Raw genomic sequence first — 23471 nt, 5'->3', positions numbered from 1 at the left:
GAAGATCTCCCTCTTAGACAGAAGACCTGCCCAGAAGACCTGTCCAGAGGGAGAAGAATACCCAGTTCCTGAGTTCCTGTTTGGTGTCCAGAGCCCCTGATTTTCACCACTATCCCTGTCAGTATCCTGAGTTTTTGTCATTGGGTCCCTGTCTTCAGGATATGGTATTGTAATACCGATTGTGGTTTTCCTCTGTTTTACATCCATAGGTTAAGGGGGTTTAAGGGCTTTGAGCTTCATGCTCTGGTAACTGTTAACAACCGAGAGTGTCTTCCTTATGCTGTTTATTATCTGAAGGGGGTCCTTTTCTAGTTTACTGACTAGTGGCATAATAAATATGTGTGTGTTACATCTTATTCTGCCTCTGTCTTACTAAATCACCTGATGATAGATGCGAGATTGGGTGGGATTTACAGACAGCCCATCTTCTGATCTGTGTAGACCATAGTTAAAATTTTTAGGCTAACAAGTGGGCTACAGATTGCTGTAATAAGCCATAAATCCAGTGTCTCTGTTCAGTCTATGGTTTTTAGTGTTGAGCAGAGTAATGAATTTAAGATTCCAGGCTCATCTTTTGAAAGCGTTGTGCAGGTTTCCTTTGAGGATGAGAACATATATAGTGATTGCTTTTTGAAAAGTGTTCATCACCCAAAGGTGATAGGGTATTTTTGTCTTTTATCATTTTACTGTATAGTGATAGTCTGGTTTCATGAACATAGTTGTTATTGGGGCATTTAGTGCACTAAACGAGGTACACCACATGTTGTGATAGGCATGTGTAGGATCCATGGATCTTGAAAGCAGTGTTGCCAACTCTCATGATTGTTTATTGTGATAATTATTGTTTTCCTTAAAGCCCCAGCTCCCAGGGTCAAGTGGATATGTGATTATTTCAGCCTTTGTTCTTAAAGAAAAGATAAGTTTCTACCCTTTATGGCTGATGAGAAAGCTTCAAAATGTGATCCCTACAGGCTCAAAAAGCAGAAGGTAAATAAAAAGAACACCACATCTATTATTTATATGTAATCTTATGTTTTTAAAGCCAATCTTGTGATTTTTTTTTTTTGGTGGGCCTGACTCTTGATTTTTGAACATTTGGGGTTGGCAATATTGTGAAAGGTGTGTTGTTGGGGGTGCTGATCACTGTAGCAGTGGAGATTATGCCTCCAGTTCTTGTATCTGTTGTCACAGGGTCTGGTGCAGCTTTGAATTGCTGTGTCCTGGTCTGTGGAGAGCTTGCTTCTCATGATGAGCTTGAGGGGCTGTTTGAAGGCCAGAAGTGGGGTTCAAGAAAGGTTTCCTTCAGGATGGGGTCCCAGTCAAGTATGGATCCATCCTAAGAGATCCTACCCTTCTTTCCTCCGATGTTTACAGAATAAAACTTGGTACCTTTCTTTTAAAAGTTTCCTCAGTGTGACACCTTATCACTTTATCAGAGGTTATTTGTGGCAAATGTGTGAGATTTTTCCATTTGGGATTGTAGAGTTCCTACATATTCCAAAATGGTCCAAATTCCTTTGTTCCACCTGCGGAATTCCATGCGAACTGTATGTTGGATTCCTTAGCTCATGTCTAAACACCAGAAATGCTGGGGTACATTGTATGTCCTCATAAGTTGTTGTTCTCTAAAGGAATGGAATATGCTGGTTCCAGTCCCTTGGTTGTTGTAAAAAGGGAGCTGGGTGAACCATTCTACCATTTAATCATATTGTAGGGGCACTGAGGTTGTGTGAGTTTGGATTTAAACTTTTTAAGCAGGCTACTAAGATCCTCGGAGTCCACCACAGTGTTTCTTTTGTTCAATGTGTGACTCACCGGGAAGCCCAAAGCTAATAAGGAACAGGTGCACTAGAAGAACCTTAGCTTTATTCGCAGTCTCTCAGTTTTGTATTGAGAATTTGTGTGTGTGTGTCCATGGTTACTAACAGTTTATTGATTGCTGGACACCATCTCAGACAAAGGCTCAAGCACATCAACAGCAGTACATTTCATAGGTGCCCCATCAATGCACTGCTACCACAGGTGCTCTCTTGCCTTAGAAAAGCTCTTTCCCCCCCCCCCCCAATGCAAGCTTGACATTATCTACACTAATTTTCTACATTCTGTTAGCATTTCACCCATTACAACTATCCTTTAGCTTGGCTAGGGTATTTAATCACACTCCCCAGAAAATGAACAACCAACCCGTTTTTCAGGACTTTCTAAAACTAGGACGAAAAAAATGCATTAGAAGGTGATCTCTGAGGGTAAAGCTTGCTAAAGGCAGACTGCACAGTTTCAAATGTTCCAGGAAAACATACTGTTTGGCCCTGATCCTGCAGCCTTACTCACACAAGCAGTTCTTGCTCAGAGTCCTAGCTATTTCAGTGGAACTGTTCATGTGAGCAACATCTCCTGGGAGTAAAGATTGCATGCTCGGGACCCTTATGGCTAAGTATAACAGGAAGGATAGCTCAGTGGTTTGAGCATCGGTCTGCTAAACTCAGTGTTGTGAGTTCAATCCTTGAGGGGGCCATTTAGGGAATTGGGGTAAAAATCTGTCTAGAGATTGGTCTCCCTTTGAGCAGGGGGTTGGACTAGATGATCTCCTGAGGTCTTTTCCAGCCCTGATATTCTGTGATTCTCTTCCATCTAGACTGGAGACAGTGGGGCTGCTACTAAGTATTTTGACAGTGACTGCTGCTGAAACATATATCTGAGAACAGCTCTTGTTATAAACTACACTTCCCACTCTTGGCAAACAATTGTTTAAATGAAAGGATAATGATACGATAAGCATGAGTAGAAATATTTCATGGCAGGGTAAATAGCCCTTCCCTTCTAACAATATTACATTGATCACGCTCAAGTGTAAATGATGCCAGGATTTCAAAATAAAGCTTAATTTGCTTGTTTATAGCCACTGAAGCTTAAGTGCTGTATTCAGTGGGAGTGTGTATAGCAGGGGACAGAACTAGGTTTAAGAAATGTACTAAGTAAATATTATCTATTGATCACAGTGTAGAGTTGAGTCATGTTTTAAGGAAGATTTTCTTTTCTTTTTTTTTTTTTTAATAGAGTGCAGCTAAAACATGGACCTTGTTCTTTTGCCTATACCTAGGGCCTGATTCTCCTCTTGCTGACCCTGGTTCTCCACTGATGTAACTTTCTTGACTTTAGTAGAGTTACACTTGATTTACAGTCATGTGAGAGCAAAGTCAGACTTATAGAATTTAAAAAGAATACTTTGGGCTAAATTCTGCCCAATGGTGTAACTAAAGGCAGAATTTGGCCCAAATAGATTAAATTAATTTAAGTGAAAAGTTATATCAGAGCCTTATCCTGTATATGGTTGTGACGGGAGCGTACTGTAACCCCTATATTCCTCATTTTCATCTAAACATGATCTTACATATAAAATATGCCTTGTAAGGTATCAGGGGAAAGGTTATGATCTGCTGAAAGTCACTTCTCTATCCACAGATGTATATCAGTAATGCATATGATGTTATGAGAATTGTGTAGTATGGTTGTCACTAAAACATGCTGTGCATTGGGGGAATCAGCCAGATATTAGCTCCCCAGAGGCAACAGCAAGGAAAGTAGCCAATACCCGGGTGGACTGTCAATCAATCCATCAACAGCCATTGTCCAGCAAGGGTGCTACAATACGCTGACTCACCTGCAAGAGGCCACACCAGGGGATTTCTCAACCTTGCTTGGAGACACTCAGTAATGCTCACCTGACTCTGAAGGTGGGGGGGAGGGGCAAAGCCAAGAGGGAAGAAAGGTCATGATAAAAGGGAGAGACATTTGCCATGTTCTTCCTCTCTTCCACCTACATATACAGACTCCACCACCACCAAGCGACTGAAGCGCTGATCAAAAGGGAGAGCCTGGCTGAAGAGCAACCAGCCAGTCTGTGGTCAGAAATATCTAAGTTTGTAAGGGCACTGAAAGTATTAAGATCAGCATAGAATGTGTTTTGCTTTTATTTCATTTGACCAAATCCAGCTTGTTATGCTTTGATTAATAATCACTTAACATCTATCTTTATAGTTAATAAATCTGTTTGCTTATTCAGTGCATTTGGTTTGAAGTGTGTCAGAGACTCCCCTTGGGATAACAGGGCTGGTAGATATCAATTTCTTTGTTAAATTGACAAACTTGCAGTGTCTAGCAGGTGTAACTGGACACTGCAAGACAGAGGTTCCTAAGGTTGTATCTGTGATCGGAGAAACTGGCTAGTGTCATTTGGTTGTAAGTAGCTGGGAGCAGCTACCATGCCAGAGGCTGTGCGTGACCAGCCCAGGAGTGAGTGTTCTCACAGCTGTGCAGGCTAAGGCTGGCTCTCAGAGTCAAGGATTGGAGTGACCTAGCAGATCACCGGTCCAGATAACACCAGAGGGGAACATCACAATGTTGCTTCCAGACAGGTGCTGAGTGCTTGCCGCTCTTATTGTCTTTATTGGGAGGCAATTCCATGTATCTGAGGGAAGAATGGGCCCACTCAACTTGGCATCACCCTCCAGCCACAAGAGCATTTTTACTTGATTGCACACAGTGTGCTTTCTCTGTATGAAGAGGCAAATATTAACAGTAACAGGGCTGGTTGCAGAATAATGCCTGAAGAACATGTGGGAGAATTCCTTACATGGTCTGGTTCTGCAGCCATTCCATGGAAGTTGCACAAGTGAAGTAGCCTTGTGTTCCCCTCAACTCCAGGGGAACAGATCAGACCCTCTGGCACCTACCCTTCCCCAACCCAGAAGACTGGACTGCTTGCACAGTTCCCTAGAATCCAGCCACCTCACTTCCACAGTGGAACCACACCATTTTCACTGCCACAAGGATATCTGTAGCCATGGAGGCGTGGGCTGGATTGGACTGTAGTTGATTATTGTATCAATGTAAAGTTCAAGGAGACTAATAGTATGCTATACTGTATTATACCAGTTGGCTACCCAGAGCCAGTGTGTGTAAAATACCTTATTTAATCTAATATAAACCTGGCAGAGCATTAAAGGATGTTGTGATGATGAACACATCTGTTGGTATAAGCAAATTCTGTGACCAGTCAGTGTCTGGTACAGAAGTATATTGCAGAAAAATTATTAACAAATCCCTTTTGTCCTCATAGCAATATGGAGCTAAAACTTCCTTAATACGTTGAACAAATGACTGAGAACAGGAAACACAGCATAGCTCTTCTAATTATGAATTGGCGCCTCAAACCTGGGAGGCGAGAGAAGTGGAGTGGTGATGGTGTGCTCAAGGAGGAGCCGGAGCAGAGGTGAGCTGGGATGGGAAGGTGCCACACGGCTCCCTGGGCTGAAGGGAGCTGCCACAGGGGGGCACCTTAGAGCAGAAGGGGGGGACGGAGAGCTGCCACTGGGGTCGTGGTGGGGGTAAGGTGGAAGTTTCGCCTAGGGCACGAAACATCCTTGCACCCGCCCTGCTGCATGTATTTTCACTGGTAGATTTTTAGATGCCTAGAAGACTTTACCAGCAGAAATTTAGGCACCTACAGATTTACAAGGGAGATGAGCAGGAGCTTTACAGATCTATAGATTGGATATAGCCACCTAAAGTGGGGGGATTTAGCCCACACACTAGCATTTCTTGGTGGTTTAACACTGTGAATGCTACCACATTTTGGATCCTTCCTGTTTGTAGAGACACTGGGCCAGATCCTCAGCTGTTATAAACTGGCATCATCAATTTCACAGTGGGTTGAGGACTTGAGAAATTCAAAGGTAAATCTTGGTAAACATGATACACAATTATATGTGAATTCTTAAGATGATGATGGGCACATAGCTTGGCTTGGCAGAGTGGAAAGGAAACTGAATGGTTCAGGACGTTGCCGATGAGATACAGAGCCTTTCACTTCTAGGTCAGGACAGAAGCCTTAGGAGGAGGGTTTGAGTCTTTCTTTAAAAACACATGAAGTGGCTGCTAGAGCTGGCTGGAGAAAGTTGATAAAAGAAAAAGTGGAAATAAACTTGAATGAAAAGTTTTGCAACTCCTATCTCCCCTTCCTTTCCATGTTTTCACAAGCTGGTCAAATAATGGTTATTATCTCAAAAGCTCCACCCTAGCACTGAGGAGTCCTGGATTCAAGCCCCTGGTATGCCACAGACTTCCTGTGTGACCTTCACTTATTCTCTGTGTTTCTCAGTTACCCATTTATAAAATAGGGATAACAGTACTTCACAACACCTCTTTGAGATAGGCAAAATAAACACATTAAAGACTAAAAATTGCTCAGCTGCTATACTTCTAAATTGTACTTAGGAGGTATTTGTACTGTGTAGGTTAAAATAGCATGACTTCCTCCTCTTGCTGGCTTGACTGAGGGTATGGCTACACTTGCAGCTGTACAGTGCTGGGAGTTACAGCTGTCTTCGTACAGCTATGTAGGGAAAGCGCTGCAGTGTGGCCACACTGACAGCTACCAGCGCTGCAGTGTGGCCACATTTGCAGCATTTGCAGTGCTGTTGAGAGTGGTGCATTGTGGGCAGCTATCTCAGCGTTCAAGTGGCTGCAACGTGCTTTTCAAAACGGGAGGGTGGTGGGATGGAGTGTGACAGAGAGCTGGGGGGACAGAGAGAGTGGATTTTTGGAGCTGACACTGTTCTCAGCTCCCTGCCTTGCAAGTTCTAAGGACTGGAAGATACATAGCACCTACCTTCAATCATTTTAAAAGTTTCAACCCCTTTCCCCACCCCTCTCATTCACTAAATGCAAATTATGCACTCTTAAATAGCCTGCGGACCACATAAGCAGCTGCTCAACACAGACTCCCCTCTCTCCTCAAGCAAACAGCTGTGAACATTCCAAAGCAATTCCCCTGCCTCCGCTCCTGGCTCGCTGGAGCAAAGAGCAGCTGTGTTTGTTTTTTAGATAAGTAGCTCCGGGGAGCTCGGAGTTCAGCCATTCTTCCAGTTTGTTGTGGACAGGAATTCTGGGATACCTCCTAATACCCTGGAGGCCAATAACAGCGCTTTTGGTGGCCACACTTGATGAGCAGCGCTGCATCACCAGCGCTGCAATCGTTACACCCCAAGCAGACCAGGTGTACAGCCAGCGCTCCAGCCAGGGAGTTGCAGCGCTGGATGTGCCTTGCAAGTGTGGACAGTTACTAAGTTGCAGCGCTGTAAACCCACCACCAGCGCTGCAACTCTCCAGTGTAGCGAAGCCCTGAGTAAACAGTGGTCTCCTACAGTTCTCATTTCTCTTTGGCTGGTGTGGTGAGAGCTCCACACTCTCTTTCAACATGTGGTAACCAGTGTGAGTGGTGCTGGTGTTTGTGACAAGGCATGTTCCCCTCTTAAGGACAAGCTGCACATCCAGCACTGCCTTGTTATTGTTTCTGCCCAGAACCAAGGCATTCTGGGGGTTGTAATTCCTATGGGAATTTGAGGGTACAGAAAAGTATGCTGGGAAAGGTGCCAGACTAGTGTAGACAAGCCCTTAATATCAGTGGAATACAAAAGTTTACACTTGCTAATGACCTGTCTGGATTTGATGTCTCTTGTGTCCAACAAATATTTAAAGTGTGGTTCTGCTCTGAAAAGTGACTTGGTAAAAAAATATCATCTTGGAACTTCTCCATAATTGTCACAATGATTACAAATCAGATTTAGTCAACTAACAAATAGAAAGATGCATTCAGAAAGTCAAGCTCCATCCTTTCACGGTTCATTCATCACTAGCAATAAAGATTCAGCAATTAGAATTTAGTTACCAGTTCTGTGGCCAATGTGTAATCCAGAACTGAATCCATCTAATTCTCATATAGTTGTGTTGGCTCTGTTGAGCGAACATGAAAAAACTTATTGTTGTCACCAAAATAATGAGATGTGACTCTAGGTGCAAAATCCTCGCCCCCTGAAGTCAATGGTAAAACTCCAATTGCTTTCAGTGGGGTCAGGTTTTCACCCATGGTCTACAATTGGAATAGGATGTCTATTTAAGTAAAAAGATGCCATTTTTATGAAGTCACTTCTCAAAGCAAACCCACACCTTAGGCACAGATGTGACACTGTTTTTCAATGTGTTTACCTATTAAATTACAAATTGTTCTAGTAAAACATTTGTTTTGGCTTTGAGGATATGTTCACTTCCTTTCAGCATTCTCGGTAGTTTGAGAACAAGTGACATAATCTTAAAAGAAAAGCAATCCATTTGTAAATGGAAATAGGTCCTTAGTTTTATCAGGATTAGTATCATAAGGGAATTTCCTGTCTGTGAAACCTTTAGCACAAAGGGCTGCCTTTAAACATAAGAATGGCCGTACCGGGTCAGACCAAAGGTCCATCTAGCCACGTATCCTGTCTACTGACAGTGGCCAATGCCAGGGGCTCCAGAGGGAGTGAACCTAACAGGCAATGATCAAGTAATCTCTCTCCTGCCATCCATCTCCATCCTCTGACAAACAGAGACTAGGGACACCATTCCTTATCCATCCTGGCTAATAGCCATTTATGGACTTTACCACCATGAATTTATCCAATTCTCTTTTAAACGCTGTTATAGTCCTAGCCTTCACAACCTCCTCAGGTAAGGGGTTCCACAAGTTGACGTTGCGCTGTGTGAAGAACTTCCTTTTATTTGTTTTAAACCTGCTGCCTATTAATTTCATTTGGTGACCCCTAATCCTTGTATTATGGGAATATGTAAAAAACTTTTCCTTATCCACTTTCTCCACATCACTCATGATTTTATATACCTCTATCATATCCCCTCTTAGTCTCCTCTTTTCTGAGCTGGAGAGTCCTAGCCTCTTTAATCTTTCCTCATGTGGGACCGTCTCCAACCCCCTAATCATTTTAGTTGCCCTTTTCTGAACCTTTTCTAGTGCTAGAATATCTTTTTTGAGATGAGACAACCATATCTGTACACAGTATTCGAGATGTGGATGTACCATCGATTTATATAAGGGCAATAATATATTCTCAGTCTTATTCTCTATCTCCTTTTTAATGATTCCTAACATCCTGTTTGCTTTTTTGACTGCCTCTGCGCACTGCGTGGACATCTTCAGAGAACTATCCACGATGACTCCAAGATCTTTTTCCTGTCTCGTTATAGCTAAATTAGCCCCCATCATATTGTATGTATAGTTGGGGTTATTTTTTCCCATGTGCATCACTTTACATTTATCCACATTAAATTTCATTGGCCACAACAAAATGGCAAATCACTTAGTTTTGTGAGATTTTTTTGAAATTCTTCACAGTCTGCTTTGGTCTTAATTATCTTGAGCAGTTTATTATCGTCTGCAAACTTTGCCACCTCACTGTTTACCCCTTTCTCCAGATTGTTTATGAGATAAATAGGCAAAGCTCCCCCCCCCCAATATGATATAATAACTCAAATGGGACTCTTGCCTGCATAATGGCTTTAAAATGTATATTTCAACTGACATCAGTGGGTGCTGTGAGTGTTCAGCACATCTGAAATTCAGGCCAGTTCTGTAATTGCCTAACCTATGGATTTAGGTGTCACAGTTTGCATAAGCATTAATGACTGTAACAGGGGTAAGGCTGTTGAGAACCTGGACCAATGCCTGAGAGCACAGGCACTGCAGCACCCTCTGTGCAGTCTACTCTCCTCTGTGCCAGTTTGAAGTGTGTGGAGGAGGCAGAGAGGCAGGATCATACTCTCACACTCCTATATTCCCTCTGGGGAGATTCACACCACTGTAGGCTTCAGCCTGGTAACATCTTTTTGCTCAATGAATGCAAGGGCTGGGACTGTCCTCCTGAGCCCTGTGTGTGTCTTCCCTGAACATACCTCTCATGTTTTATAATGACATATACTCCTCCCTGGACTGAAAATTGCTAAGTACTTATCAGTACTGGTGTTAGCATGTCAGGACCCTGGGCTAAGGCAGGCAGGACTACAGGCAGGAGCATGGAAGCCAGGAACTGAAGTGAAACCAGGGGTCAGAGGTAGTATCAGCTGAGAGTAAAGATGAGGGTCAGAGATAGTCAGGAAACAGGCCAAGGGCCAATACCATGTTGCAGTTCCAGGGGTCAACAGAGTATCAGAGACATATCGATACCAGGAGTTCAGAAGCAGGACCATCATGGCAGCTAGCTAGGAATCCATATTGTTACTGGACACTTCCTGATACACCCCAGGGGCTTACGTAGGACGAAGGAGCTAATCAGGAATTACTAAAACAACTGTTAATCAGATCATTCAAAGCAGAGCATCCCATGGTGTACAACCTCTGTAGATTGTGGGTCATAGAGTACAGTCATGTTATGGCTGGTAGCAGTGGGGACTGTTGGTTTCCTGCTAATGTTTTGCAGACCCTGGTTCAAGTCCCCTTGATTCTTACCTAATGTGCAACAGGTATACATCCTTTCAGCATGTGAAACAAATGACTCAGAGGAAGATGACTGCTATGAAGCCTCTGGACTAAAGTTCCAGCTGGTGTACATACCTCCTTCAAGATCAGTTTGCATCAGCTGAGGATTTGGCTCTCTATGCCTGCACATTCATCTCAATAAAATAAACTGACACATGAGTACATATAGCTATATAGATACTCTGAAGGGTAGGGATAGGATACAGAGGGACCTAGACAAATTAGAGGACTGGGCCAAAAGAAACCTGATGAGTGTCAACAAGGACAAGTGCAGAGTCCTGCACTTAGGACGGAAGAATCCCATTCACTGTTACAGACTAGGGACTGAATGGCTAGGAAGTAGTTCTGCAGAAAAGAACCTAGGGGTTACAGTGGATGAGAAGCTGGATATGAGTCAACAATGTGCCCTTGTTGCCAAGAAGGCTAACAGCATTTTGGGCTATATAAGTAGGGGCATTGCCAGCAGATCGAGGGACGTGATTATTCCCCTCTATTCAACATTGGTGAGGCCTCATTTAGAGTACTGTGTCCAGTTTTAGGCCCCACACTACAAGAAGGATTTGGAAAAATTGGAAAGAGTCCAGCGGAGGGCAACAAAAATGATTAGAGGGCTGGAGCACATGACTTATGAGGAGAGGCTGAGGGAACTGGGATTGTTTAGTCTGCAGAAGAGAAGAATGAGCGGGGATTTGATAGCTGCATTCAACCACCTGAAAGGGGGTTCCGGAGAGGATGGATCTAGATTGTTCTCAGTGGTACCTGATGACAGAACAAGGAGTAATGGTCTCAAGTTGCAGTGGAGGAGGTTTAGGTTGAACATTAAGAAAAACTTTTTCACTTGGAGAGTGGTGAAGCACTGGAATGGGTTACCTAGGGAGGTGGTGGAATCTCCTTCCTTAGAGGTTTTTAAGGTCAGGCTTGTCATAGCCCTGACTGGGATGATTTAGTTGGGGATTGGTCCTGCTTTGAGCAGGGGGTTGGACTGATGACCTCCTGAGGTCCCTTCCAGCCTGATATTCTATGATAAAACATTGCCCTCTGCTGGCTATAAAATCAGACCTGCTTAAGTGTTCATAAATTCTGCACAGGGAGTGTCTTATGGTAAGTAGCACATCCCCTTGTATATTCACTTTTTATTTTTTAGTCTCTCACAAACTGCAGTGATAACTTCCTAATCTGTCCCTATTTTATACAAATGACAGCTTTGTTTTAAATAGAATAAAATAAACTAGTTCAACTAATAAGCAATTCACTGTATACTCTTGATCTTTTACAAATTTCACTTAATATTACTTGGCACTTAGTTACTGTACCTTGTACAGTAGGTAGAATATTCTAACTAACTTCGTATCAATGATGTGAGTTAGGTAAGCATTACTGTCCAAAATTTTAAAATGTAGGTGTCTACAGTTAGGCATCCAAGCTTAAAAATACAAACGCTGTTGCTGTGCTACTTTCCACCTTGTGCAGTTGTTTACATCTGTGTAAAGAGGGTGTAAAATGCTGCTGTTGTGATTCTGCAGCATTTAACACCCACTTCACACAAGTGTAAATGGCTGCACAAGGGACAAAGTAGTAGAGAATCTGACATTTTGTCTATTAATTCTAGGTTATAAATGGAGAAAGGGGACTTCACTACTATTGCTAGGGCTGACCAGAAAACAAGAATTCAATTTTTTTGAAAAATTTGGAGCTTTGGAATTTATTTTTGTTCTTCATCGGCACAAAAATGACTTTTTTGGGGGGGGAGGTTGGAAAAAGCAGAGACCACTCCAGAATTGCCAATTTTCCTGTTGCTAGGGTTTTCAGCTCATTCAAGTCTCTGCTCTGAAACAGGAAGTACCCTAATCAGCAGGCTAGAGGGTCAGTCTCATAAGCTCTTCTGTTTGGAACTGATCCACTTTGTATCAACAAATATTCATTGGAGACAGAAAGAGAAACTGACTTGACAGTCTGGTGGTTGGGGGGCTTCTCTGGGATGTAGCAGACCTGTGTGCAAGTCCCTCCTCTGAATCAGGAAGAGTGGGGACTTGAATCTGCATCCCCCAGGAATGTGCCCTAAGCACCCGGCTCTGGACCTCTTGGAGGGGGGCATGTTTAGTTTTAACTAGAGATTTCCTTGTAGACGTGAGAAGCAAAACAAATACATTTCTGAGAAAAGATTCGGTTTTGACTGACATTTTCTGACCAAAAATGAAAAAAGTTTTGTTTGAAAAATTCCTGACCAGCTCTAATCCTTTCACCAATTTTAAACCAAAGGAATTCTATTGAACTCATTGGGGATAGTGCTTATTTACACTGGTGCAAGTGAGATTAGAATCTGGCCCTACACATCTTATTCTTGAGTGTTTCTTTGTTCCCTCATTCTTTGCTGCACAAAATCATAATATACCCCATAATTCTTGAAGAGGAGCGTATGAGAGGCCTGTTTCAGCAATCAGTAGATTGCAGCTGTCTCTGTATGAAATTGCCTAGCTGTGGTATTTTGACATCCATCTATTTAAAGTTACTGAGCATTTCCTGACATGCAGCTTTCCTCTCTCTGCAGGCGTTACCAATTGTGAACCTCAGTGGTGCCCATCATGACATCCTGTTGACATAATACACATGTTCTCCTGACTTACAAAAGATGACCCAGGCAGCTGCATATGCTGACTTCACAGCAGAAAGTCATCTCACTAGGCAGGAGCAGGTAAAACAAATTCCCCTGAGCTCATTCCAAGAGCCCAAAAAGGTAGGCAATTGGGACGAATGGAATCTTTGCACTTTGGAATAGGCAGCACTGTGCAGCTGTATAAACATAACGACAACTCAGGGCCACATCCAACCATAGAAGTTTCCATATTGCAATAAATTTGCCCCTATGTCAGGTTTTATGGTTGCAGCTCCATTTCAGAAAGGACTTTACCTTTGCTTTTGATTTAATCCACACAGGTGAGAAAGGCAATCCCTCAGCAAGTACTGAAGTCAAGCAAAAGAAGAAATAATGTTGAAATTAAAATGATAGTCACATCCTCAGCTGGTATAAATTGATGTCACTCAAATGACATCAACGGAACCCCACCAATATGCACTAGTTGAAGTTCTGGCCCATTATAACTTTAGGTGCTCAGAAAAAGTTTCTGCTACAACAGCGCCCAACATCAAGGTCAAAGTCTAAAGAAATCTCCATATCACGGTGATGCTTGCTAAGTATAAAGACCAACAAACAGAGCACAGCACAATCCTGCATCTTTATCATTCCTCCTGTCCTGCAGGAGGTCCAAGATTGTGTTTTTTAACAAGAATTCATTGTTAGTTAGTGGAAGTCACCTTGTGTGATAAATGGGATTTTAAATCTACAGGACTTTGCTCTGGGAATAATGTGTGTAAATATGAGTTAAGAAGGCAATGTGATTCTTGTGGAGAGCTTGGGGGTGAGAGTGAGATCTCCTGGGGGGAAGCCTGGGGGTGTGTGAGAGATACAACCTTTGGGTATGCAAAGAATCAAACCTATCCACCCTGCACCACCCCATCTCCAAATCCTCGCAGAACACGGATGCATAGGGAGCTCCTGTAGAACCGGGATCCACAATGTGCAAGGGGCTTTTATCTCTGGAATAGGCTCTTAGAATCCTGCTCCCCCTTCCACTGCAAGAGATTCCTCTGCCTGCCTAGGATGGGGAAGGCATTCTCCCTTACTCTTCTGAATGGGACTGAGTCCCAAAAGGGCAAATTCTGCTCTTGGGAATGCAGATACAACTGCCACTAACTTCATTAGTAGTGGCACCACACTGTTGTGGTCAGAATTTGGCGCCAGCATAAGATATATAAAAACTCTACCCTAAAATGGAGTTTTAGTTGGTTTAACTATGAAAGTGGAGTTGTACAGGGGCAGGAGAAGTGACAAACTGAATGAAGAGAAGGCAAAGCTAATCACATGGAAATAGGTAATAAAATAAATACGTCTACTGGATTGTAATGAACTCAAAGGCAATAAACAGAGTTAGAAAGTAATGTCTGGTTACAGGGCTAGCTGCATCTCTGACCCCTTTTCTGGCTTCTCTGACTATATCCTTCTCTTGCCTTCACCTGTCCCAGGCCTGGTCTACACTACGAGTTTATCTCAAATTTAGTAGCATTAAATCGACTTAACCCTGCACCCATCCATACAACGAAGCCCTTTACTTCAATATAAAGGGCTCTTAAAATAGATTTCTGTAATCCTCCCTGACGAGGGAGTAGTGCTTATCGGCACTGCCATTTCGAATTAGGATTAGTGTGGCTGCAATTTGACGGTATTGGCATCCGGGAGCTATCCCGCAGTGCACCATTGTGACCGTTCTGGACAGCAATCTGAATTCGGATGCACTGGCCAGGTAGACAGGAAAAGCCCCGTGAACTTTTGAATTTTATTTCCTGTTTGCCCAGTGTGGAGCGCTGATCAGCACAGGTGACCATGCAGTACCAGAATCAAAAAAGAGCTCCAGCATGGACCATACGGGAGATACTGAATCTGATCTCTGTATGGGGAGATGAATCTGTTCTAGCAGAACTGCATTCCAAAAGACGAAATGCCAAAACATTTGAAAAAATCTCCAAGGCTATGATGGACAGAGGCCACAACAGGGACTCAACAAAGTTCTGCATGAAACTTAAGGAGCTGAGACAAGCGTACCAGAAAACCAAAGAATCAAATGGACGCTCATGGAGGGAGGGGCAACTGACGACTGTAGCTATCCCACAGTTCCCACACTCTCCAAAAACCATTTAAATTCTGGGCTGAGCTCCCAAAGCCTGAAGGGTCAAAAACATTGTCATGGGCGGTTCAGGGTATATGTCATCAGGCACTCCCCCTATCCCCTCTGTGAAAGCAAAGGGAAAAAAATCATTTCTTGCCTTTTTTCAGTGTCACCGTATGTCTACTGGATGCTGCTCACAGACGCGGTGCTGCAGCAGCATCCCCTTGCCTTGCCTCATGGATGGCAGACAGTGCAATATGACTGGTGTCCGTCATCATCATCCCGTGGGTGCTCCTGGCTGGCCTTGGTGAGGTCGGCCGGGGCGCCTGGGCAAAAATGGGAAAGACTCCAGGTCATTCTATTCTTTAAGTTTTGTCTAATGGAGGTTCAGTCCTGCCTGGAATATCATGCCAGCTGGAGTCTTCTGCCTCAGGCTGCTCTCCCAGTCAGCAGCACCGCGCGGTCACTCCTACCCTAGCCTACCGCTTGCTACCAGGGCTCACAATCAGATACTTAGACTGCTATATTTTGCTGCAAATAAAAAAATTAAGCTGCCGTTTAGAATTGTCCCCCAACATTCATATCCTGGGACATTTTGTATTTTACCAGTGTCAACCAAAGGTCCACACACAAATGGAGATTCAGTCCTGCCTGTGCTTCTATCCTAGTGCTTATCACAGATTCTCATTATCAGCTATAGGCTGAGCAAGTGCAGACTGGTGTTTCACTCTACTTTGCTGTAAAAAAACCGCCCTCCCCTCCCCACTTTGATCTCTGCTTGCAGAGGCAATAGTCAGTGTTGTTTCTTATTCATGCATTCATTATTACTTCATCACACAAATGGGGGGATAATTGCCATGGTAGCCCAAGGGGGTGTTACTTGTAACTATATGCAAAAAGTGACACCTAGGATAGCAGGAAAAAACATTTTACTCTTTTTTTCTCATGTAGCTTCCTTTCTGTACACTTGGCAGTGCTTTGTGTACAGTCAATAGTCAACTTCACTGTGCAGGGGTGTATTGAGACCAGTATTTGTGCAGGCACTTGAGGTTCTTCTCCTCTCATATATAAACATCAGAGCTTGATGTCTGGGTTCTGTAACCAGAGGATGGCCTCTCTATCAAAGGAGGGGAGGTGTTGTAAACCACCCTCCAGATGTTGGATTGGGCACACTTAATGATGCTTCCCCAGAGTTATAGCATGAGGAGGAAACCGGGCCAAGCCAGTGCATAGTTGCAGCCACTCTGGATGAGCCAGGAAGTATCCTGTTAAGTCTGATTCTGATTCGATGATCAAGTAGACAACTTTTGAACACCCTAACTCAACTTAATAATGTTATCTTCATGTCATTTTGTGTGTGTGTAATCAAAGATATCCTGGATCAATTCATATAATGCCAAATTCATTCCTGTGCAGAGGCCCAGCACAAGGTTTGGGTACCATTGCAATCCCACCTAAGCTTCAAAATAGAGCTTAAAGAGAGGCTGAAGGGGTGCATAGGTCTTATACTGGCTCTCTGCACAGAAGCAATATCACCCACAGTTTTCCTTGCCATCGGTGTGGTTGAATTTGTGTATAGTGAAGTTTTGTATAGAAACAAAAAGTAGTTTCACTGGGCAAATTACTTTATGCTTGTTGAAAATCAAACTTGTGAATCAGAGTGAGGTGGGAGGGAAGTCAAAAGAGAAACTCCGCCTACCGCAACAGGCTTCATTAGCTGAATCTGACCCTCATGAGCAACAGGGGTCAAAATCATAGAGGTGAAGGGTGAGGAAAGGGAGAAAGAGTAAGTACCAGATAGGGGTAGTAAGGAATCACCAACAAGCTGATGGATGGACATCGACTATTCATTTTACTAGCGCCCCAGAAACTGATATAGCATTTATGCCATTACTGAGGGAGGTAGTACCTGGAGCAGAGTGGAGACAGCCAGACTCATCGCACAAGATCCTGGCTCAGGAAAGTAAAAAAGATAGCTTGAGAAAGAGTGCTGGGGTTACAAGCAGGCGGCAGTTGCTGCAAGTAAAGCTTATGCCTGTGGTAACTTTGGCACATTTGTAAGTCAAAATAAATATTAGCCAATGACACGCTTATATTCTCCACCACCACCCCATGATTACTTTACATTGCAGATATTTGTGTCACATCATTCTGATTAACAGCAAAGCTGCCATCCAGCCAAAGAGAAAAGATCTGGAGGATGAGATAGAGTTTTCCAAATACCAGGTCCTGATGGGTGGAAGGAGGAATGAACTAAAGCACTACACTACAAGCCTAACCATGACAGTACACTGTTCTCTGGCTTGGTCAGAGGCATTATTTTTAGCATATATTATGTTTATTTTGGTAGTTGGCTAGGGGCAAACCAAGAACGGGGGCCCATTGTGCTAGGCTCTTTCCAAACACACATTAACAAAGAGTCCCTTCCCTTCCGTGTTCTACTATTGTTTTGGATTTGTAGTGTGGCCAGGACATTATCACAGAGCCTTGTTAGAGAATCATGTAAGATCATTACCTAGACTGTAACATGATTCCTTTAGTACAGTTCTGTAACCATGTTGTCCCATCTACACTACAAACAAAAAGAGTGATAGAAAACAGTTTCCCCTTACAGTAACAGGCATTAGTGATTGACAGGAATGAAAAAAACCAACAAAAAGCAACGTTATTTAATTTATTTGTTGCCAAAAAACGTCCTTGCCCCCACAAAAGAGTGAGCAGCATTTTGCAAAGCTGTGTTTAGGTAATCTGATATTGGAATCAAACTTAGGCCCCTAATTTATCAGATACACACAGCAGGACACTTAATGCCTGCATAGAGGCCCTATTGAAGCCATTGAGGTCTGTCTACACTGATCCAATTGCAGGATGGTGTTATGTAAAGCCTCCGTTCAAATGCAATTGTAAGATCTGTAACATGTATCATTAAGTTCTGCAACCTTTTTGCAGACTTTGTAACTTCAATTATTGTTAGCATAGCCTTTTAAGCTTTGTAACACCCCATCCCTCAGAGAGAGTGTGAACAAGAGAGTGTGAACAAGGGAGTATATGTGGGACTGGGCGGAGATGAACTGCAAGGAGACAGGAGACAGGTGTGTCTGATATAATCTGCCCTGAGAAGGCAGTCATGAAGTGCTGAAAAGAAAAGAAGAACCTGGTATGAATGAAAGGAACTGGTCTGGGAATGCTTCTCGGTGACGGACACAGAAAGGAAACTCAGTGTATGTGACAGGAGCCGCCCAGTTCCAAAATAAGAGGAAGAAGGCATGTACACAAGCCCCTGTTTCTTGACCCTCTCAGCAGCCTGGATTCGTGACCGCAGACAGACTCACCAGATCTACCATGCTTTGGCTTCTCGGCCTCCATGCTGTCTCCGGTAACTCTCTACCTGTGTAAGTGTGTGGGTGCATGAGGGTATGAATGCAGTGAATGCATGTCTGAATAAGATCCATCTCTTTTCTATCTGATCTAACAGCGGCATTGTAATAAAACTAATACAAGTGTGACCCTGGGTTGGTTTTTAGGGGAACCGGGGTAACAGATGGGGGCAATGATTATGATTAATAAGTGACAAGGAGATGTACATTAAGAAATATGTTTTATATTGGCTTCATCTCTAACATGTAAACCATCCCAATTAATACTGCTTCCTTTGTTTTATACATAATACACACCTTTATATAAATCCTCTATTTACGACAGCCTAGAAATAAAGTTCTTGCCCCCCATTTATAATTAAATAATAGAAAATAAAGCAATCCATTTTGTTTGCAGTATAGCAGACCTGTTAGGCAGAAGGATTACATAGGTTAATAGTGAGGACATAGTGGGAGGAAAGTCAGACATACCTGGTATTGAATTGAGTGTCACCCAGAAATGTTCATCTGGACTATACGTGTCCTTGGACCATTCAAGTAAATCAATGGCACGCTGGTCTCTGAGAACTAACTCGGTAAATTCCCTTGTGACAGCAATATAAGCAGAGCCAAAGTAGATGATCAGATTGTGTGGAGGTGGTGCTTTTCGTACAAAGGTCCACAGCATGAAAGAAGCAAAACTGTATATTTGTTCCCTGTGGACATATTTGGTCCTTCTGATAATATTGGCAGGAGGCAGACCTCCAGGAGTGATGTTTTTCCCTTTAAATCTTTTCAGATACTGAACTATTTCCTTGTTGGTTTTCAAGGGAAAATCTTGTCCACATGTGTTGAGAAGGTACTTCCACCGAACTCCTGATTCCAGCAGGTCTTTCATGCAGTTCAAATCTGCCTGAAGTCTGGATATTCCAGCATATACCACTAGCTCCATTTTAGAGGCAAGAAAAGCATTGGGGAAACAGTTCAATAATTTCTCCACATCTTGCTTAAACTTAGCAGTTGCTTTCCGATCTACATGGATACAGTAAACATTTTGGGGCATATAAATAGCCCTGAAAAGTCTTTCAAAAGTATCAAATTCCTTATGAAGGGTTATAATATAAGCCAAAGGAAAGGCAGCTTCTTCTGCCGAGAGAGGGCTGGTTATATAGTGATTTTGAATTAAGTATTTGGTGCAAATGGTTCTCCCAAATGATGTTTTTAATGTGTTTTCTTGTACAAAAAATACCTCCTCTTCAATAAGTGCATCACAGGCTTCTGCTAAGATGGAAGTCACTGAGAGGTTCAACTTCCGAAGGTGTTTTTGCTCAGGTGAATTAACAGTATAAAGAACTAATGAAATTGAAACACTAAGAACAAGCACAGCAAAAAAGCAAAATATCCTCGAATTCATTGTTGCTTTTAAAAAGTTTTCCTGCTTAAAATATTGTAAAAAGAACAGAGTACAAAATATAAATCATTCACCCTGTTGGTTGCCTCTGTTACAGAGCTAGAGTTCCTGTTGAAGAAAAGGATGTGGTTTCGTTCTGATGCCTGTAGCATAGCTATTCTCTTTCCTGTCCTGATCAACATCTATAACCATCATCTTAATGAAAAAGGCATCAGTGGGCTTGCAGACTGAAAACTCTTGTACTGCATTCTAAGATTTAAACAGACATCATTCCAGTTAGTGGTTTGGTAAAGAGAATACAGGTTTAAACGTTTTGGAATGCCTATGTCTGATCACTATTTGCCCACTGACCTTTTTTTTTTTTAGAAACCTCTTTCATCTCCATATCATAATCATCCCTCTCCTTATCACCCACACAGACTACAAGTATCAATAATTAATTTGCACTCCTGTTAGCAGTATCAGCAGAGGCTGTCAGCGACTGACTGAGCATAGAGATTCATCCCTAGAAGCGGCTGTTCAAGGTTAGAAATATTGGTGGAACAATTGAAGGAGAACAAGGAGTACTTGTGGCACCTTAGAGACTAACAAATGTATTTGCATATAAGCTTTCACAGCTACCACTCTGAAACCTGTCACCATGCAACTGAGGGAGAGTTTATCTATTCTGTGCTCAACTAAAGGCTGTTACTACAGCTGCTGGGTCTGGCACTTTTCATGAGCATCTAATCCACTCCTTTAAAAAGGTTATTAACATCCCTGCTACCTCTGCAGTCAGGGGCGGCTCCAGGCCCTAGCACACCAAGTGCATGCTTGGGGTGGCAAGCCACGGGGGGCGCTCTGCCGGCGCCGCAAGGGCGGCAGATAGGCTGCCTTCGGTGGCTTGCCTGCGGAGGGTCTGCTGGTCCCGCGGCTTCAGCAGACCGCCTGCGGGAGGTCCGCCGAAGCCGCGGGACCAGCAGACCCTTCGCAGGCAAGCCGCCAAAGGCAGCCTGCCTGCTATGCTTGGGGCAGCAAAATGCCTAGAGTCGCCCCTGTCTGCAGTTGGGACAGCAAGCACGCCTCTTTTGGCTTTTCTGTGGGGTTTGCTTTTTGAGATCCACCCTGGGTCCTGTGGTCTCTGAGTTTTCCGATTGTGCTTTAGAGCTACCCCTCCTGTGGAAATTGTTGAATTTTAAAAAAATAGTTGTCTTGAAATGGGACAAAAAGGACAAAATTTGAAATTTTTCACAAGAGGAAAATTCTCAAAATAATTAGTCCCCAAAAAAAGTTGGGGAAACCAAAACAGAATTTGCAGCTTACGTCCTAGCTTCCCAGGGAATCAGGCTAACAAGATAGGCAGGGAGCTAGGGGACCTGGGCAGACTGTCAGGCCAACTTCCAGAGAAGTGCAGGTCCCAGGAGCCTTGCAACTCATCAGACAGGCTGCCAGGGAGCCATGTTTCCATGAACATTTCAATTTCATGGATCCAGTATTGTCTAATGAAAAATATCTGTTAGAAAACTGTACTTTGCTTTAATCTTTACCGGTAGCATGAAGAAATGTTCTACTGTGACCCAAGTCCAATGTGGTGTGTTACACCTGGATGTGACATTATATGCAACTAGTAGTGAAGGAACAAACTCACTCTTCAACAGTGTCCACTAAAGTCTTATTCTTAGCTGTTCTGTCTGCTGTCCTGCTGCTTCCCAGGTTCTCATCAGTCACCATCAACAACTTTATCTGTTCCTCCACCTTGTCTGTCCTGTAGCTCCGAGCTAGTATTAACCCAACCATCCAAAAAGAAGAAAACACAAACCTACCTGGATGAGAGAGCACACAGACACACACCCTGGCACAACGCAGCAGGGATCCACCAACACTCCAAACAAACTGGAGGAAAGATAAAACAGCACAACAGTGAAAACGCCAGCTCAGCTCACATGGTCCAATAAAACAATTACAAATAATCCAGATATCAGGTCTTCTCAAGGCTAGAAAACACCACTTAAACAAATGTCAGAGACCAGACAAAACATTTCCTACTCTGCTGTCCTCTCAATATGCCCTTGTGCTTCAGACAAGTAATTTCCTAACAAGAGATGATCATTTGTTCTTTGTGAATTCCTGTTAGACCCAGAGATTTAAACAAAAAAGACAGCAACTAAGTGACCCCTTTAGTTGCCAGCCAAACACATTTTGTAAAGCAAGCATTCCAGTTACAGAGGCATGCACTCTCTCTCTCTCTCTTTCTCTCTCTGAATAGCCACTGAGTTTACAATAGAGATGTGTGCTTATCTTAGTACGGATCTGTACAAACAACCCACCATCAGACATTGCAGTGCAAACAGCACTGTGTCATCTAACTCATCCTCTAGAAGTACTTCTGCTGTAGGAAAAGTAGGCTATTGCCATCTTTATTTTTCTATAAAGTTAATTTTAGTGATGATATATTACACCATTGAGGGTTCGGCTATGGTGCCTACAGTCTCAAATTCAACAGAGTTATCTCCGTTTGTTTTAGATCTAGAGTCATAGGAACACATGAAACCATGGGCAAGTAACACGACCATAAGAACAAGGTCCATTATCTTTTATCAGTTTTATTAAAGTTACCAACAAAGTTATGAATGTCACAGCATATAAAGCTCCTAAATATACCCATGCACCAGTTATTACTACAGATGTACTCAGCTCCTCCTAGATAGTGTTAGAGTCTGATGGCTCTCTTATAGATTGATCATCAGTAAAGGGATGGTTCCTGCTGGAGTTCTCCCACAGAATATCAGGGCTGGAAGGGACCTCAGGAGGTCATCTAGTCCAACCCCCTACCCAAAGCAGGATCAATCCCCAGACTGATTTTTGCCCTAGATTCTTAATTGACCCCTCTCAAGAGCTGAATTCACAACCTTGGGTTTAACAGACCAATGCTCAAACCACTGAGCTATTCCTCCCCTCAATTTTCCTGCTCTGGGCATCCCTTTTTATAATGTGATTCTGCCTATACCTACATTCTGCTCATGCACATGAAAGTGTCAATGCTTTTTTATGTTATTCATCTGATGTCTTTTAGAAACATAAGGGATCCTGATTTCTATCAATCATATAGGTTCTCTTTATTCTCATCAGCATTGATGCACAGCCTGAATCCTGTGCTTAAGACACAAGTTGGAGACAGATGTGACTCTACAGCATTTTTATGCATGCATCTGAAGAAGTGGGTATTCACCCACGAAAGCTCATGCTCCAAAACGTCTGTTAGTCTATAAGGTGCCATAGGATTCTTTGCTGCTTTTACAGATCCAGACTAACATGGCTACCCCTCTGATACTTTACAGCATTTTTATTATTTAAAACATTACAATTAATCTTCTGGCTAATTTTTGACAATATTACCACTTGGTATCTCTTTTCCCATAATCCTAGGACGTCAGGTTATTCTGTCACTTACTTATGCCAGAATTTCTTGTCTTCAAGGCCTAAAATAGCGAAGCTAAAATTTTGCAGGCCTCGTCCTACAGGTCTTTCATTTCAGCCTTTCTTACTTAGAAAGCTAATACACGATTCCCTCTAAATATTGATCAATCTTAGACTTCTATAATCCTACAACTTAACTCTATTTAACATGCAATGATTAAATA

The 23471-nt window shown here is 42.9% G+C and overlaps 2 protein-coding genes across 2 annotated transcripts in view; one reads left to right on the top strand and one right to left on the bottom strand.

Moving 5' to 3' along the window:
• GCNT2 (glucosaminyl (N-acetyl) transferase 2 (I blood group)) overlaps nt 1-21876 on the bottom strand; it is a 57924-nt gene extending 36048 nt beyond the window's left edge. Inside the window, exons 1-2 of the mRNA XM_050940152.1 lie at nt 21654-21876; nt 18933-20100 (exon numbers count right to left, since the gene is read on the bottom strand). Of these exons, the coding sequence (XP_050796109.1) occupies nt 18933-19854 (922 nt within the window). The 5' untranslated portion in view covers nt 19855-20100; nt 21654-21876. The remainder of the gene's footprint in view (nt 1-18932; nt 20101-21653) is intronic.
• The window catches only part of TFAP2A (transcription factor AP-2 alpha), a 64469-nt gene continuing 53982 nt past the window's right edge, over nt 12985-23471 (top strand). Inside the window, exon 1 of the mRNA XM_050940108.1 lies at nt 12985-13055. Coding sequence (XP_050796065.1) covers nt 12993-13055 — 63 coding nt within the window. The 5' untranslated portion in view covers nt 12985-12992. The remainder of the gene's footprint in view (nt 13056-23471) is intronic.

This window comes from Gopherus flavomarginatus, chromosome 2, assembly GCF_025201925.1.
Source record: "Gopherus flavomarginatus isolate rGopFla2 chromosome 2, rGopFla2.mat.asm, whole genome shotgun sequence".
NCBI lineage: Eukaryota > Metazoa > Chordata > Testudines > Testudinidae > Gopherus > Gopherus flavomarginatus.
The sequence above is the reverse complement of the archived record's forward strand: the minus strand, read 5'-3'. Positions and strand labels throughout refer to the sequence as shown.